Source organism: Crocuta crocuta, unplaced genomic scaffold, assembly GCF_008692635.1.
Source record: "Crocuta crocuta isolate KB4526 unplaced genomic scaffold, BGI_CrCroc_1.0 scaffold223, whole genome shotgun sequence".
NCBI lineage: Eukaryota > Metazoa > Chordata > Mammalia > Carnivora > Hyaenidae > Crocuta > Crocuta crocuta.
Window position 1 is genome coordinate 2,971,862 of NW_027529426.1, and position 16,802 is coordinate 2,988,663.

At 36.1% G+C, this 16,802-nt stretch overlaps 1 protein-coding gene across 1 annotated transcript in view; it reads right to left on the reverse strand.

Annotated features, from left to right (window-relative positions):
• The window catches only part of NSUN7 (NOP2/Sun RNA methyltransferase family member 7), a 59,574-nt gene that overhangs the window by 31,295 nt on the left and 11,477 nt on the right, over window positions 1–16,802 (reverse strand). Inside the window, exons 4-6 of the mRNA XM_077758901.1 lie at window positions 5,264–5,416; window positions 4,117–4,300; window positions 2,346–2,556 (exon numbers count right to left, since the gene is read on the reverse strand). Of these exons, the coding sequence (XP_077615027.1) occupies window positions 2,346–2,556; window positions 4,117–4,300; window positions 5,264–5,416 (548 nt within the window). The remainder of the gene's footprint in view (window positions 1–2,345; window positions 2,557–4,116; window positions 4,301–5,263; window positions 5,417–16,802) is intronic.

The window sequence follows — 16,802 nt, forward strand, 5'->3', positions numbered from 1 at the left end:
ATGTTTTTATAAATAAGATAGTTTTCTTACTTTCACTTTTTGATTATCTATTACTAGTGTGTAGAAATAATTGATTTTTTTATATTTGTTTTGTCTTTCAACTCATTGATTGGTTCTAATAGCTTTGCATACATTATTTTTTTAGGATTTTCTATATACAGAGCATGTTTTCTGCTGGTTCCGGATAATTTTGCTTTTTGTATTTTAAGATTATGTTATTAAGTACATACTTTTCATACTCTTTCATTTTCCTGATGAACATGTTATAATTATATTTCTAGTAATGTGTCTTATTTAAATCCACTTTGTCAATATCTCTTTTGTTAGTGTATGTAATGTATATCTTTTTCTCTCCTTCTAAGTTTTTATATACTTTTATGTAAAGGTTTCTCTTATAAACAAAAGTATTTTTATACATATATATTTATATATAAATACATATATATTTTAAGCTTAATCTACCTATTTGTTTTCTATTCATGTGACCTTTTTATGTTAATTGGTATTATAACACCATATTCCATTTTCTTCCCCTCCTTAACTATTAAACATTACTTAATTATTTGTGTATTGACTGCCCCAGAGAACACATACATCACTGACTTTCTGCTGAATTTAGAAATCTAACTGGTAGCTTCTTTCTGCACTATGAGTATATTAATACTGCTCTATGAGTATATTACTATTCTAGTTATTTCTGTTAAAAAGTTAGTTTCCAGTTTTATTGCTATCTCATTAAAGGCAATATATATTATCACCTGGGCTGCTTTGTCTTTGAGTATATTAATACTGTACTATGAGTATATTACTGGTTTCAGTTATTTCTGTTAAAAAGTTAGTTTTCAGTTTTATTGCTATTTCATTAAAGGTAATATATATTATCACCTTGGCTGCTTTGTCTTTGACTTTCAGCAGTTATGCCACAGTGTACCTAACACATTTTCTATATATTTATTCTCACTGGAGCTCATAGGGTTTCTTGAATCTATGGCTTAATTTCTTTCATCTGTTTTGAAAAATTCCCAGCTTTAGGGCACCTGGATGGTTCACTGGTTAAGTGTTAACTTCAGCTTAGATCATGATTTCATGGTTCGTGAGTTTGAGCCCCACATCAGGCTCTGTGCTGACAGCCCAGAGCCTGGAGCCTGCTTCAGATTCTGTGTCTCCCTCTCTTTTTGCCCTTCCCCACTTGCACTCTGCCTCTCTCTCTCAAAAATGAACACTTTTTAAAAATTAAAAAAAAGAAAAATTCCCAGCCTTAATTTCAAATATTGTTTTTCTCAATTCCTTTTCTCCTCTGTGTGTTCCCAATAACAGCATATGGAAGATCACACTGAGTCCCAAGTGTGTTTTATGATCTTTTCCATATGATTAATCCTTTTATTTTCCTTGCTTCAGTCTAGATATTTTCTTGTGGCTTTTCAGTTCACTTATTCTTTCTTTAGCTCTGTCTAATCTACTGTTAAATCTATTTACTTAATTTCACATGTTGTATTTTTAGCTCTAGAATTTTCTTTTGACATAAAAAAATTACAGTTTACAGTTCTCTACTGAAATTCTAAAACTTGGCATTTAGTTTCTTCAGCATATGTATCATTGTTATTTTAAACTCCACATCTGATATCTCTAGTATCTGGACCATTTGTGGGTTTGCTCCTATTATAGTATTTTTTTCTTTATATCAGTCATATCTTTTCTTTTTGTTTGTCTTGGTTTTTGTTTGCTTTTTAATGAATGCCAGACATTGTATTTGAAAACAATTAGGAGATAATATGAGACCTAGGATGATGTTATTTTCTTCCGAAGAAAATTAATTTTTGATTCTGGAAGGCAGCTAAATCTGGCACTAACAATCCTAGATCACTTTAATCCAATGTAAATCTCAAAAGTTTTGCTTAGTTTTTCAGCCTCACTGAACCTATGATAAAAAGTTATCTTTCGTCACAGCATAATTCAATGAAAAAGATTTCGAAAATAAGAAGCCTAAGGGACTTAGCTTCTAATCCTAGATATTAACATTGTCAAGCACTTCTTTGACTGTGTTCTTATATATTAAAGGATGATAATTTGTACCATCTACTTTAATTATTGTTTGAACTTCAAATTATACAGTAACTAATGCCAAGCAACATACCAAAGTGCCAATATATTCATTCATTTAAACTATAGTTGTTGAACGAATATTTAACAATGAGAAGAGCCTGGTGTAATATGAATTAGTGAAGATTTTAAGAGTATAGTATATAAAGAGTTTTTATGTCACAAAAGTAACAAATTCAAACATTTTTGACATTTCTAAACTTCATATAGCATTAATTACCAAATAAATAAATATTTATACATACTTTTACATCCCATTTTTGTAAAAAGGTTCTTCAGGTCAGGATCCTTAGCTTGAGATTTTACTCCACACACAAATATTTTTGATGTATTATTATTTGTTAAGACTGACATATGGGCAACTGTGTACCATGAACCTGTATTGACCACTAAGATATCATCATCCATATTTAATAAAGCCTTTACAGAATGGACAGCAAGACTTCGAGATTTGTCCTACAAGATAATGATATGATTAGAATTTCAAAGGGTTTGACAAGAGACATGAATTGATTTCTTTTTGCTGAAGTAAAATAAGTACTTGGTAGGAATGTTGAGACACCTAATCCTTTTAAGTTTAAAACTCAAACTTAAACTTAAAACTTTGTTAGAATACAAAGTTAACAAAAATTACTGATATAAACAGATTTAAAACAAAGACCTTAACTTTGTTTAGCCTAAATTATGAATGTTATTATTTAACTTTTATATAGTACTAAGACAATGCCCAAATCCCCAAAATGTAATTAATAGATTAGTGATCTCCTACTACAGCTCCCATTCTTACCCCTTCATGAAAACTCACTCATCAACTACTGCCATTCTTTCTTCCCCATTTCACTATCATTTAAATTGCTGCTAGTTAGCAGATATTCAAAGATGGCTGACAAACTTACAAAAGGGGGCTAGAAACATGAGGTTTTGTAGTTGATCTCAGTGCTCAATAGGGTATGACTATAAGATAAGGCCAAGACATTCTATCCAAGATTATGGATGCTCAAGGGATAAAACTTAGAAAAACAAGGTAAATCTGAGGCAAGAATTGGAATCTAGGGACATAAAATTAATATAATTTTTTCATCCTATTGAAGCCACATTATACCTCATATTCTCTCCCTGCATTGATAGTCATCATATACTTCTTACAAATCAAGACTTTAAGATCATATTAAGAAAATAATGGGAAGGTATTACATATTGCATTTTCAAATTCGGGAAAGTACTAGCCTCTTCCCCAGAAATGAAAGGTAGAAAAGGTATCATTGCACTTTTTTACTTTATTTATTTATTTTGAGACAGAAAGAGAGACAGTGTGATTGGGGGAGAGGCAGAGAGAGGGAGAGAGAGAGTATCCCAAGCAGGCTCCAAGCTGCCAGCAGAGTCCGATGAGAGGCTTGAACTCAAGAAACTGTGAGATCATGATCTAAGCCAAAACCAAGAGCTGGACACTTAACTGACTGAGCCACCCAGCCACCCTCATTGCATTTTTTAAAAATTCTTCCTTGGAAGAGAAAAATACAGCCTTTTGGCTGCCAGGAATACAAGTATCCCCATCTATAGAGTCTAGGAATAACATGTTCTTCCTAACTTTACATGGGACAAAGATGCTGAAGTACAACAGGAACACTGATTGTAGGGATATTAATATTATCCAAGATTGAAAATTAGGCTTTATTAACCTCTTTGATAATCTATAAAAATATAATCAGTTTGTTAGGGTTTTTTTAAGTGGTTATTTTTTTTAGGTTTATTTATTTTGACAGAGAGAGAAAGAGAAAAGAGAGAGAGTGGGGGAGGGGCAAAAAAAAGAGGGAGAGGGAGAATTCCAAACAGGCTCTGTCAGCAGAGTCCAATAGTGCTTGATCATGAGATCAAACCGTGAGATCATGACCTGAACCAAAATCAAGAGTCTGACATTTAACCCACTGAGTCACCAAGGTGCCCCCTTGTTAGGTTTTAAGTAGAGGGATTCTTTAAGTAGGATTATTGAGAATCACAATGAAAGTAAATGTTTACCTGAAATATAAGTTTATAATCTTTGAAAAGATCTATATTTAGAAGATTATTTTTAAGATGAGATGGAAAAATTAAGACATCATAGCAATGCTGGTCCATAGCAAAGACTTTATCGTCAATATGCAATACAGATTTGACTTTATTATAGCCTCTTTTCTTCAAACTATAATAAACATCTTCAGGGCTGTAAATATGCAATATTAGGTTGTAATTAAAAATATATTAAAAATGCATTTAACATTACCATCTTTTTCCTAAAATCACTGCATATATTGCATCTAATGGAAGTTATAATTTTAGCCAACATTAAATTAAAAGATAATTAAAGACAGAAAAGTTAACATATTTACGTAATTACCATTTGGGAATTTGGTGGGCTTTTTAAATTTTTATTTAAATTCTAATTACTTACATACAGTGCAATATTGGTTTCAGGAGTAGAATTCAGTGATTCATCACTTCCCAGTGCTCGTCCCAGCAAATGCTCTCCTTAACACCCATCACCCCATCTGCCAACTGCCACTCACCTCTCTCCATCAACCCTGTTTGTTCTCTGTCATTAAGAGTATCTTATGGTTTGTCTCCCTCTTTTTTTCCCCCTTCCCATATGCTCATCTGTTTTGTTGAATTCCACATATGAATGAAATTGTATGGTATCTGTCTTTCTCTGACATTTCACTTAACATAATACCCTCTAGCTCTATCCATGTCACTGCGAACGGCAAGATTTCATTCTTTTCTATGGCTAAGTTATATTCCATTGTATCTTTATCCATTCATCAACTGGTGGACATTTAGACTCTTTCCATAGTTTAGCTACTGTTGATAATGCTCCTAATAAACATCAGGATGAGTGTACCCCTTCAAATCAGTATTTTTGTATCCTTTGGGTAAATACCTAGTAGTGCAATTCCTAGATCATAGGGTAGTTCTATTTTTAACTTTTTGAGGAACCTCCATACTGATTTCCAGAGACACTGCACCAGTCTGCAGGGAATTTGTTGATAAGATCTTGAACTAAACTATAATTTCCCAATCACTCCCCTAGATGTGTCCCACCCACCCAGTAAAAAGGTATTTCTTATCACATTACTTGGAAAGGCTAGCAACTTGAAATGTAAACAAAGAATTTGATTAAAACTCTTACCTGATTTTACAAGTATTTATCCAAGCATAAAGTGGCAAAGTAGAGGCCCTTAGTTCCTGGTTCCTAACTGTTTCTGGAAGAATGTGGTAAATTGAAAGGGCATCATGTTTGATTCGACATCTTGCCAATGCTGCAGCCAATTTTATCTTAAAACTAGAGACAGAAAATCCACTTTTGGTGACTGTTGCATTGAAGACAAGACTATCAATTTTCCACTAGAAAAATTCACAGATTAGATTTAGAATTCTAACAAATACTTCTATAATTCTACTTCAAATTTTTACAGTATAAAATAATATTTAAAAGTAGAAATCCGATAATCCTGCTTCTTTTTTTTTTTTCAGTTTTTGCTGCCCCTGTATAGATATGCATCTCCTCAGATATTTATATCAATTGGTGATTGAAAGAAATTTTACGTAGTGAAAGAAGTGTGGAATTTAGTCAGACAAATTTGAAGTTAAATTCAGTTTCTGTCACTTACTAACTGTGTGACATCAGGTTTATTAATGAATCTCTTTTCTCAGCCTGTTTTCTCATCTGTAGAATGTGGTCAACTTATCTTGCTATTAATGTGGTGATTACCAATCATGTGTGTAAAATACTTAGCACAGTGCCTGGCACATGGCAGACACTCATTAGAGACTAGTTATTGTCATAGTTGCCAATCTGTGGGGTGCCTGAGTGGCTTAGTCGGTTAAGCATCCAACTTTCGCTTCGGTCATGATCTTGAGGTTCATGGGTTCGAGCCCCGCATCGGGCTCTGTGCTGACTGCCAGCTCAGAGCCTGGAGCCTGTTTCAGAGTCTGTGACTCCCTCTCTCTCTGACCCTCCCCTGCTCACGCTGTCTCTCTCTCTCTCTCTCTCCTAGAAATAAATAAAACATTAAAAAATTAAAAAAAAAAAAAGATTAAGGAATCTGTATCAACTCCTTCCCAGTTCTGATTATCCCATAACAGAAAAGAAAAACAAGAACTGGTTAGCATTACCATGAAGATCCAATGATTTCTCTTGACCTGATAGAAAATTTTTAATAAATGGGAACACAGGACTTACTCTTAACCCATAATCATCATTTTCACAGTAGGAATCTAACTGAATAATAAACCTCAAGGATAACCTTGAATGAGAAATGGGGAAGAGATGCCATGGAACAGTCAAGTACAACCAGAGTGGTGCGTGTGGCTACAGCAAGCTTAATAAGATCAAACTTCTTATTTACTCAGTAGAATGACAAACTTTCATCTAAGAATGTGTTTCTGTGTGAACGTGTGTACACGCAGAGGGAGGGAGGGATGAAAGGGGATTGGGGAGAGAGAGGGAGGGAGAGGGAAAGAGAGAGGGAGAACATAGACAGAGTACCTGGGGAAGGAGAGGGAAGGGTTATCAAACATTAAGTCTTCTAGGGCTATAATGAAATTATATTTGTGTAGCACTATCTTCTAATGTCATAACTACAGCAAGGGACACTAAAAACGATTACATAATACATTAATGCACATCAAAAAATAAATTAATATAAAGGGCCTAATTAATGTTCTATATCATAAGTGTGAGATATTTCTAAATACGGGCTGCTTTGGATTAAAGAGTCCTTCCAAATACCTAGTTCAAATTTACCATTATAAGTGCTATTGACTGAATTATTCAATCATTAAATATAAAAATTAGAGCACTGAAGCCTAGAAAAAGGTATGTGTTGTATATATAGGGGGAATACACAGAGAAATAATTTTCCAAATTTTCAGATAACAAACCTTTCAGACTGTGAATTTTATTTATTTTTATTTTTATTTTTACTTTATTTTGAGAGGGCAGGGCCAGAGAGAGGAAGAGAGAGAGTCCCAAGCAGGCTTCGCTCTGTCAGAGAGAGCCCGATCTGGGGCTTGAACTCCTGACTGAGCAGAAATCAAGAGTTTGCCCAATGAGCCACCCAGGTGCTCTGAGAGGACCCAAAGCAGGCTCTGCACTGACAGCAGAGAGCCCAATGCAGGGCTCAAACCCTGTTCAAACTCACAAACTGTGAGATATGACCTGAATCAAAGTCAGACGCTTTGCCTGAGCCACCCAGGCACCCTTTTTTTATTTTTAAAAAAATTTGTATTTAAATTTTTTGAGAGAGAGGGAGGAAGCATGTATAGGTAAGCACAGGGGCGGGGCAGAGAGAGAGGGAGAGAAAGAATCCCAAGTAGGCTCTGCACCACCAGGGCAGAGCCAGACGCAGGGCTCAGTCTCATGTACCGTGAGATCATGATCCAAGCCAAAATCAAGAGCTGGACGCTTAACCAACTGAGCCACCCAAGATGCCCCTATTTTTTAATATTTATTTATTTGTTTGTTTTTGACAGTGTGTGTGCACACAAGCAGGGGAGGGGGGGGGGGGGAGGGGAGAGAGAGAGAGAGAGAGAGGGAGAATCTTAAGCAGACTCCATGTCCAGTGTGGAGGCTGATGTAGGGTCCAATCTTATGACCTGAGATCATGACCTGACCAGAAACCAAGAGTCAGACACCGAACTGACTGAGCTACCCAGCACACCTCAGACTGTGAATTTTAACATAATCTAATCACACAAAAATAATTTAAAGTATATATACAATTATAAAGATTTTTGCATAAATATACAATATCAGATTGAGGATAAAGACCAAATCCAAATGCTATTAAGATAACCAGACATTTATTACATTATAAATGGAAGATCCTGTGGTTACCAAAAACTTCTTCCACAGCTGTAAGGTGGACTGCAATGATGAAAACGGAAGCAAAAAACATTCTGAACATTCTTGATCCAGAAGTCCACCTCCTGCTCTAATCTGAACATTATCACAGAGGGTTGTCCCATCACCTTGTCTGCCAGGCACCTGTTGTCCGCACAGCCAAGGCTGTCTTTCTATACGTTAAGTTGCAGTTATGTAATTTCGAAGCTTACATCCAAAGTGAACTCATTAGCTATAGGACAGAATATAAACTCTTTATCATGATACACTAGAATATTAATAATTTAACCTGAACCAACTCTTCAGTACTTAATCTCCACCTTCCCACCACTCCCATCCATGAATCTAGCCACACATGGAACTATTTTTGCCCCTCTTGATAACACACCACATCTCCTCTCCCTCTCCCTCTTCCATTCTCTCCCTCTGTCTCTGCAGACAGTACAGTTTGGACTCGGCAATCAGATTACCTGAGTTCAAATTCTGGTTCTACCAACTATTAGCCACATGATGTCAGACAGGTTATTTAGCTTTTCTAAGCTCTAGGAATTAGGAACTAGTATCTAACTTATAGAATTGTAGCAAAGACACTTTTGAAAATGTATTTCCAAGTCAAGCTATTCAAGGAGTGATAATAAATTAATATGACTATTCTTTTAATATTGTGAACAAAGAAGTCTGATTAAACCTGGGCTTCCACCCTTAAGTAATTTATAATTTGGTGGTATAATAGACATATAAACAATTATAGCACAACATGATGAATGTTGTCAGATACCCAGATAAAGAAGAAAGTAAATTTATCAGAAGAAGGGCAAGAATTAGCCTCAAGTGACTTCTAAGAGGAGGAGAAACTTGAACCCTTAAAGGAGGAGCAAGAATTTTCCAGACCACAAGAGAAGACACAGACACCATGAGTTTTCCAGACCACAGAGGAGAAAAGACACACAAAAGACAGAGCACCATAAAGATACAGAGATGTTAAATAGCAAAGCATAGTGTAAAGCGTGGGGTGGTGAGAGATACAAGCCTCAAATCACAAAAAATCTTATATAACCATGCATAGGAAGTGGGAAATTTTTTCTGTAGAAAATGGAAGGCCATTTAAAAATAGAGAACTATCAATTCATGAGCAAATATTTGTGTCCTTACTATATTCCAGGCAATGTTTTATGTCCCAGAAACATAGGGATAAGCAAGGAAGACACTGTTCCTGACATCACAAAGTGTAGAGTCTGGTAAGGAGAGACAAAGCGATTAATTTTCAATGATGTAAGTATTTATGACAAGGGAAGGCAGGATACTATGGTGGCACAAGGGGAGTCATGGAAAGTTTCCCAGGAATTACATTTAGGCTAAGCCATAAGGTAGAGGTAGGAGTTAGCCAGGAATAAGGGATTGGGGGCGGGGGGGAGGTTTAAGACAGGCTGTCCAGTGTTCCAAGTAGAAGCATTACATATATGAAAAGTATCTGCCAATTCTGAAATATGTGCCTGAGAAGTTGAGAGATATGCAGAACTGAAGACAACTCATTGGTCATGGGGAACAAAAATGGAAATTTGGGGCATGCCAACTTTATGGGAGGGGGGGCTTTGATAATGTCCTCAGGCTTTGGACTGTTTCACCAAAAGACAACCCCAGGAATAAAGTAAAAAGGAATAACCAGCCTTCAGAAGAAATGAAACCCAGCTTCCAATCATTTCACTCCCAGAATAGACCAAGTCACCTAGGTTTGTCAGTGCCCCAGGTCTAGCTGCGGCCTTCCAGTAACAAAGTATAAACGCTGCCTCTACAGGAAGATAACGGTATCCTAGGCTTCAAATGAAATAAACTAATATACAATATCAAATTATACCTAATATAGCCTGTCCCAAGAAACTTTAAGCCTAATAATAATGGTAAAAAGAATTATTCCTAATGTTTCCTTTAATTATTTTATGTAATTAGAGGTTTATTGGATTTCTAAATGTAATAAAGCAGTTGCAGTATTTTACAGGGGAAAAAAAGGAGTATCACTTTCATATTTATTTCTATAGGGCACTGGAAAAACATAATTGAGAGAAAAAAAGGGATAGAAGGTAAACAGAAATATGCTCTAATATAGTTGGCTAATACAAAAGAAAATATCCAAATCACCTGCTTATGATAGGTTTATTCTCCTATTTTCATAAGAAACCATGTGGGTTATTTTAGATAAGTAAGTGATGATTCATGATGTAGTGGGGAAATGCAATTTGCTAAGGATAAAATAACAAAGAAAAAAACCTATACTTTAGGAATATCATGTCTCTGTCACAACCACACATGTGAGAAAAGGCATATTTTCTATATGTTTTTGTGTTGCTTTTCCTAAGTCAGGGAATGTTATTCTGACTAGTTCTGACTTGCAGCTGATCTTGGTGGGATGACGATTACACCTAGGTAATGGGAAGTTCTTGCTCTTAGTAGAAACATTTAGCATACCAATGTTTCCATTTATGGTAGAACCCTACCGGTTTGCATTCTCAGTGCTGCTTTCCTCCTGGGAATAGAAATCCCCCTCTCCTGAAAATGCTCCTCTCCTCCTTGTAAGGTGTCCTAACTGATTCAGTCTCCTTGGCCACAGCTTATGGGTAGAGGGTGGGCACTTGACTCAAGAGAGGGTCAAGCAATTTTTGGATGTAGCAAGAGAAAATCAAGCCAGTCTTTCTAGTGTTTGGTGTTGTAAGATGTAAAGCTCCTGAGTCGCTAATAGCCAAGTCTCCCAGTCCGAGAACAAAGAGAAGAGAATGAAGCCTGAGTACACAGAGCAGTGACCACAGTGCAAGAGGATCCTGATGATCTTCAAGTCACAGGACTTAGTAGAAAAGAATAGCCATATCACTGCCCTTTCTGCCATCTCACTCCATGAAATACCTTGTAATAAACTCTTTCTTTTGTCAAATCTTGTTTGAGTTGGGGTACTATCAGTTGCCAGAACAGAATCCTAATACACCATTTTCCTTCCATTAATTTACTTATTATTTTTTAAATTGATGTATAATTGACATACAATATCCTATTAGTTTTAGGTATATTATCATTAGACATTATGAAATGATCCCCAAGTTAAGTCTAGTTACCATCTGTCATCAAAGTTATTAGAATATTATTGACTATATTCCCTATGCTATAAATTACATCCCCATGACTTACTATTTTATAACTGGAAGTTTGTATTTGTTAATCTCCTTCACTCATTTTACTCACCCTAATCCTCCCTCCTCTGGTAACCAACAGTTTGCTTTCTGTATCTATGAGTCTATTTCTGTTTTGTTTTGTTTGTTCATTTGTTTTATTTTTTAGATTCCATATATAAGTGAAAATATATGGTATTTGACTTAAATCACTGAGCATAATACCCTCTAGGTCCATTCATGTAGTTCCAAATGGCAATATTTCATTCTTTTTAAAATTTATTTGAGGAAGAGAGTGCAAGCAAGCAGGGGAGAGGGGCAGAGAGAGAATCTTAAGCAGACTCTATGGTCAGTGTGGAGCCCTACATGGGGCTCGATCCCATGTCCCTGGGACCATGACTTGAGCTGAAATCAAGTTGGACACTCAAATGACTGAGCCATCCAGGTGCCCCATGGTGCCACTCTTTTTTATGGCTGAATTACATACACACACACACACACATTACATCTTCATCCATTAATCTTCCATATCTTGGCTATTGTAAATAATGCTGCCATGAATACAAGGGTGCATATACCTCTTTGAATGCTATTTTCATTTTCTTTGGATAAATGTCCAGAAGTAAAATTGCTGGATCATTTAATAGTTCTGTTTTTATTTTTTGAGAACCTTTCACACTGTATTCCATGGTGGCTGTACTAACTTACATTCCCACCAAGAGCATACAAAGATTCCCTTTACTCTGCATCCTTGCCAACACTTATTTTTTGTCTTTTTGATAATTCCCAATCTGGCAGGTGTCAGGTATCTCATGATGGTTTTATATTTCTCTGATGAATAGTGATGTTGAATATCTTTCCATGTGCCTATTGGCCATCTGTTTGCCTTCTTATGGAAAAATGTCTGTTCAAGCCCTTCCCTTTTTTTAAAATCAGATGTGTGTGTGTGTGTGTGTGTGTGTGTGTGTGTGTGTGTACACATATTAAGTTGTGTAAGTTCTTTATATATTTTGGACATTAGCCCTATATTGGATGTATGATTTGCAAATATCTTCTCCCAGTTAGTAACTTGCCCTTTTTATTGATGATTTCTCTATGCAAAATCTTTTATTTACTTTAGCTTTTGTTTATTTGTTTCAGTTTTTGTTACCCTTGCCAGAGGAGTCTGGTCCGAACAAATATTGCCGATAAGCCAAAGAGCTTACCACCTATCTTTTATTCTAGGAGTTTTATGGTTTCTGGTCTTATATTCAAGTCTTTAATCCATTCCAAACTTATTTTTGTGTATTGCGTTTATATGGTTTCCTTTAAATATTAATTGAATATTTTCTTAATGCCAAAAATAATTCAGTCAATGCCTGAATTTTCCATATGAATAGAAAATCAGACATCATACTGACAACTGTTTCAGAATATTCACTAATTAAGTGAAATAGGAAAATAATTTCCAAAGAAGGAGTAGAAAGAATATGAGATATAAAAACCCATGAACAGGGGTGCCTGGCTGGCTCAGTCAGAAGAGCAAGCAACTCTTGATCTCAGGGTTGTGAAACTGAGCCCCACAATGGGGTGTAGAGATTGCTTAAATAAATTTTTAAAAACTAAAAAAAAAATTTTTTAAACAAACCTATGAACAAGTGTTCAGAGAGCATTTTAGCAAATGAGAAACTGGAGCATTATAGGAAATGAGAGAATTGAGGAAGACAAAAGGGATATATCTGAGCAAATGTAATTTATCCCCAAAGTACCTGATTGGTTGTAACATTCATAAATCATTCAATATAAATCACCTTACCACTTTCATAAAATAAAGAAGGAGAGACAAATGATCGTTCAACCTTCCAAAATTCTGATCTCTGTTTTCTTAGTGAGGCTACCGTTTTCCTCTTGGGATCCCCCTTCCTGTGCTTCAGTTGGAATATATCTGGAGACACAAAGCCAGGACTGTTCTAATGCTTACCTTATTGGGTCTCATTTTCTCAGGGATCAAGTTTCTGTGCTTCTTGTCTTTGCCTCATATATTTTGTCCAGTTTTCTAGCTGTTTACGTTTAAGTCTAATCCAAGATACTCTCTCATAACCAAATAATTTATATTTTAAAAATATCACCCTACCTGCCATGGAGAATAGATTGGGGGAAAGTATGAGTTACAGGCGGGGAAATCAATGGTGAAGCCAGTGTAGCAAGCTGGTGGCTTGGATTTGGAATGTAGTAGCGGAAATGGAAAGAAGTAGATCGTGTTTTCCAAATGGAGTTATAGCATCAGGGATGGTAAGGGCGCAGGGATGGGGAGGAAAGACAAATCAGGGATGATAACTAGGCAGATGTTGGCACCTTAATGTAACACGGAAGATTTCAGGATTAATAGTTTGGGATGGTTTGGGAGGATAGACTATTAACTTTCCCCTGCTGTGGCCTCTCTAGTCTTTCACTGCTCATTCTCCAGTTCTGCCTCACAGAGTCCAACAAATTATTTGGCAGGAACAGATTTTTGGGCTAGTATGAGGGCATGGAGAATGAGAAAGGATGAGATTATGGTATCTTTTTATTTAACTCATGCACATAGTATTAAAGACAGAATTGATTTTATACAAGAAAGGAGTGCATAAGGACCTTGCGTATGTCAAAAGTGATATCATTTTGGATTATAGCTTCAAAGCCATGAATCAATGAAGGAAAAGATACAAGTTGGTACAGAATATAAAACACAAGGATCCCAGGTAGAGACAATAACAACAAAGATCAAGGTGAATTTTCATAAGAAAGAAGTCATTCATATTCAGTTTCTTGCTAAATAATTACTTCCTCTATCACCTCTTAAAATTAGTTTTTATCCCTTCAGTAAAAACATACTAAGGTCCATTTCAAGCTGACAATGATTCTACTACCCTGGAGAAAACAGCCCCCAGTCCCAAACCCCAGAAGGTCTACAGAGGTTGATCACGTCAACGTCCTGTCTGAGTTCAGAGTCCCACTCTACTGGCTTTGGGGGTCCACATGGAGCCAATGAAATTCCTGGGAGAGCTAACATTTAGAAGTGGGATATGGAGATGATAAGTTAGTCTACATGAAGAAACTACAACACAACTGTAACATGNAACCTTTCACACTGTATTCCATGGTGGCTGTACTAACTTACATTCCCACCAAGAGCATACAAAGATTCCCTTTACTCTGCATCCTTGCCAACACTTATTTTTTGTCTTTTTGATAATTCCCAATCTGGCAGGTGTCAGGTATCTCATGATGGTTTTATATTTCTCTGATGTTTAGTTATGTTGANTGTGCCTATTGGCCATCTGTTTGCCTTCTTATGGAAAAATGTCTGTTCAAGCCCTTCCCTTTTTTTAAAATCAGATGTGTGTGTGTGTGTGTGTGTGTGTGTGTGTGTGTGTACACATATTAAGTTGTGTAAGTTCTTTATATATTTTGGACATTAGCCCTATATTGGATGTATGATTTGCAAATATCTTCTCCCAGTTAGTAACTTGCCCTTTTTATTGATGATTTCTCTATGCAAAATCTTTTATTTACTTTAGCTTTTGTTTATTTGTTTCAGTTTTTGTTACCCTTGCCAGAGGAGTCTGGTCCGAACAAATATTGCCGATAAGCCAAAGAGCTTACCACCTATCTTTTATTCTAGGAGTTTTATGGTTTCTGGTCTTATATTCAAGTCTTTAATCCATTCCAAACTTATTTTTGTGTATTGCGTTTATATGGTTTCCTTTAAATATTAATTGAATATTTTCTTAATGCCAAAAATAATTCAGTCAATGCCTGAATTTTCCATATGAATAGAAAATCAGACATCATACTGACAACTGTTTCAGAATATTCACTAATTAAGTGAAATAGGAAAATAATTTCCAAAGAAGGAGTAGAAAGAATATGAGATATAAAAACCCATGAACAGGGGTGCCTGGCTGGCTCAGTCAGAAGAGCAAGCAACTCTTGATCTCAGGGTTGTGAAACTGAGCCCCACAATGGGGTGTAGAGATTGCTTAAATAAATTTTTAAAAACTAAAAAAAAAATTTTTTAAACAAACCTATGAACAAGTGTTCAGAGAGCATTTTAGCAAATGAGAAACTGGAGCATTATAGGAAATGAGAGAATTGAGGAAGACAAAAGGGATATATCTGAGCAAATGTAATTTATCCCCAAAGTACCTGATTGGTTGTAACATTCATAAATCATTCAATATAAATCACCTTACCACTTTCATAAAATAAAGAAGGAGAGACAAATGATCGTTCAACCTTCCAAAATTCTGATCTCTGTTTTCTTAGTGAGGCTACCGTTTTCCTCTTGGGATCCCCCTTCCTGTGCTTCAGTTGGAATATATCTGGAGACACAAAGCCAGGACTGTTCTAATGCTTACCTTATTGGGTCTCATTTTCTCAGGGATCAAGTTTCTGTGCTTCTTGTCTTTGCCTCATATATTTTGTCCAGTTTTCTAGCTGTTTACGTTTAAGTCTAATCCAAGATACTCTCTCATAACCAAATAATTTATATTTTAAAAATATCACCCTACCTGCCATGGAGAATAGATTGGGGGAAAGTATGAGTTACAGGCGGGGAAATCAATGGTGAAGCCAGTGTAGCAAGCTGGTGGCTTGGATTTGGAATGTAGTAGCGGAAATGGAAAGAAGTAGATCGTGTTTTCCAAATGGAGTTATAGCATCAGGGATGGTAAGGGCGCAGGGATGGGGAGGAAAGACAAATCAGGGATGATAACTAGGCAGATGTTGGCACCTTAATGTAACACGGAAGATTTCAGGATTAATAGTTTGGGATGGTTTGGGAGGATAGACTATTAACTTTCCCCTGCTGTGGCCTCTCTAGTCTTTCACTGCTCATTCTCCAGTTCTGCCTCACAGAGTCCAACAAATTATTTGGCAGGAACAGATTTTTGGGCTAGTATGAGGGCATGGAGAATGAGAAAGGATGAGATTATGGTATCTTTTTATTTAACTCATGCACATAGTATTAAAGACAGAATTGATTTTATACAAGAAAGGAGTGCATAAGGACCTTGCGTATGTCAAAAGTGATATCATTTTGGATTATAGCTTCAAAGCCATGAATCAATGAAGGAAAAGATACAAGTTGGTACAGAATATAAAACACAAGGATCCCAGGTAGAGACAATAACAACAAAGATCAAGGTGAATTTTCATAAGAAAGAAGTCATTCATATTCAGTTTCTTGCTAAATAATTACTTCCTCTATCACCTCTTAAAATTAGTTTTTATCCCTTCAGTAAAAACATACTAAGGTCCATTTCAAGCTGACAATGATTCTACTACCCTGGAGAAAACAGCCCCCAGTCCCAAACCCCAGAAGGTCTACAGAGGTTGATCACGTCAACGTCCTGTCTGAGTTCAGAGTCCCACTCTACTGGCTTTGGGGGTCCACATGGAGCCAATGAAATTCCTGGGAGAGCTAACATTTAGAAGTGGGATATGGAGATGATAAGTTAGTCTACATGAAGAAACTACAACACAACTGTAACATGTAAGCTCAGGAACTGGGGTGCAAGAGTAGGGCTTTTTCCATGTAGACTAGAGAAGCATGTGGGCAGACATGCAGAGAAAAAGAGAATGAAGCAGATACTAAGAGAGAAGCAGAGATGAGAAGATTAAAAAACAGAGATAATGAAAGTCCTAAC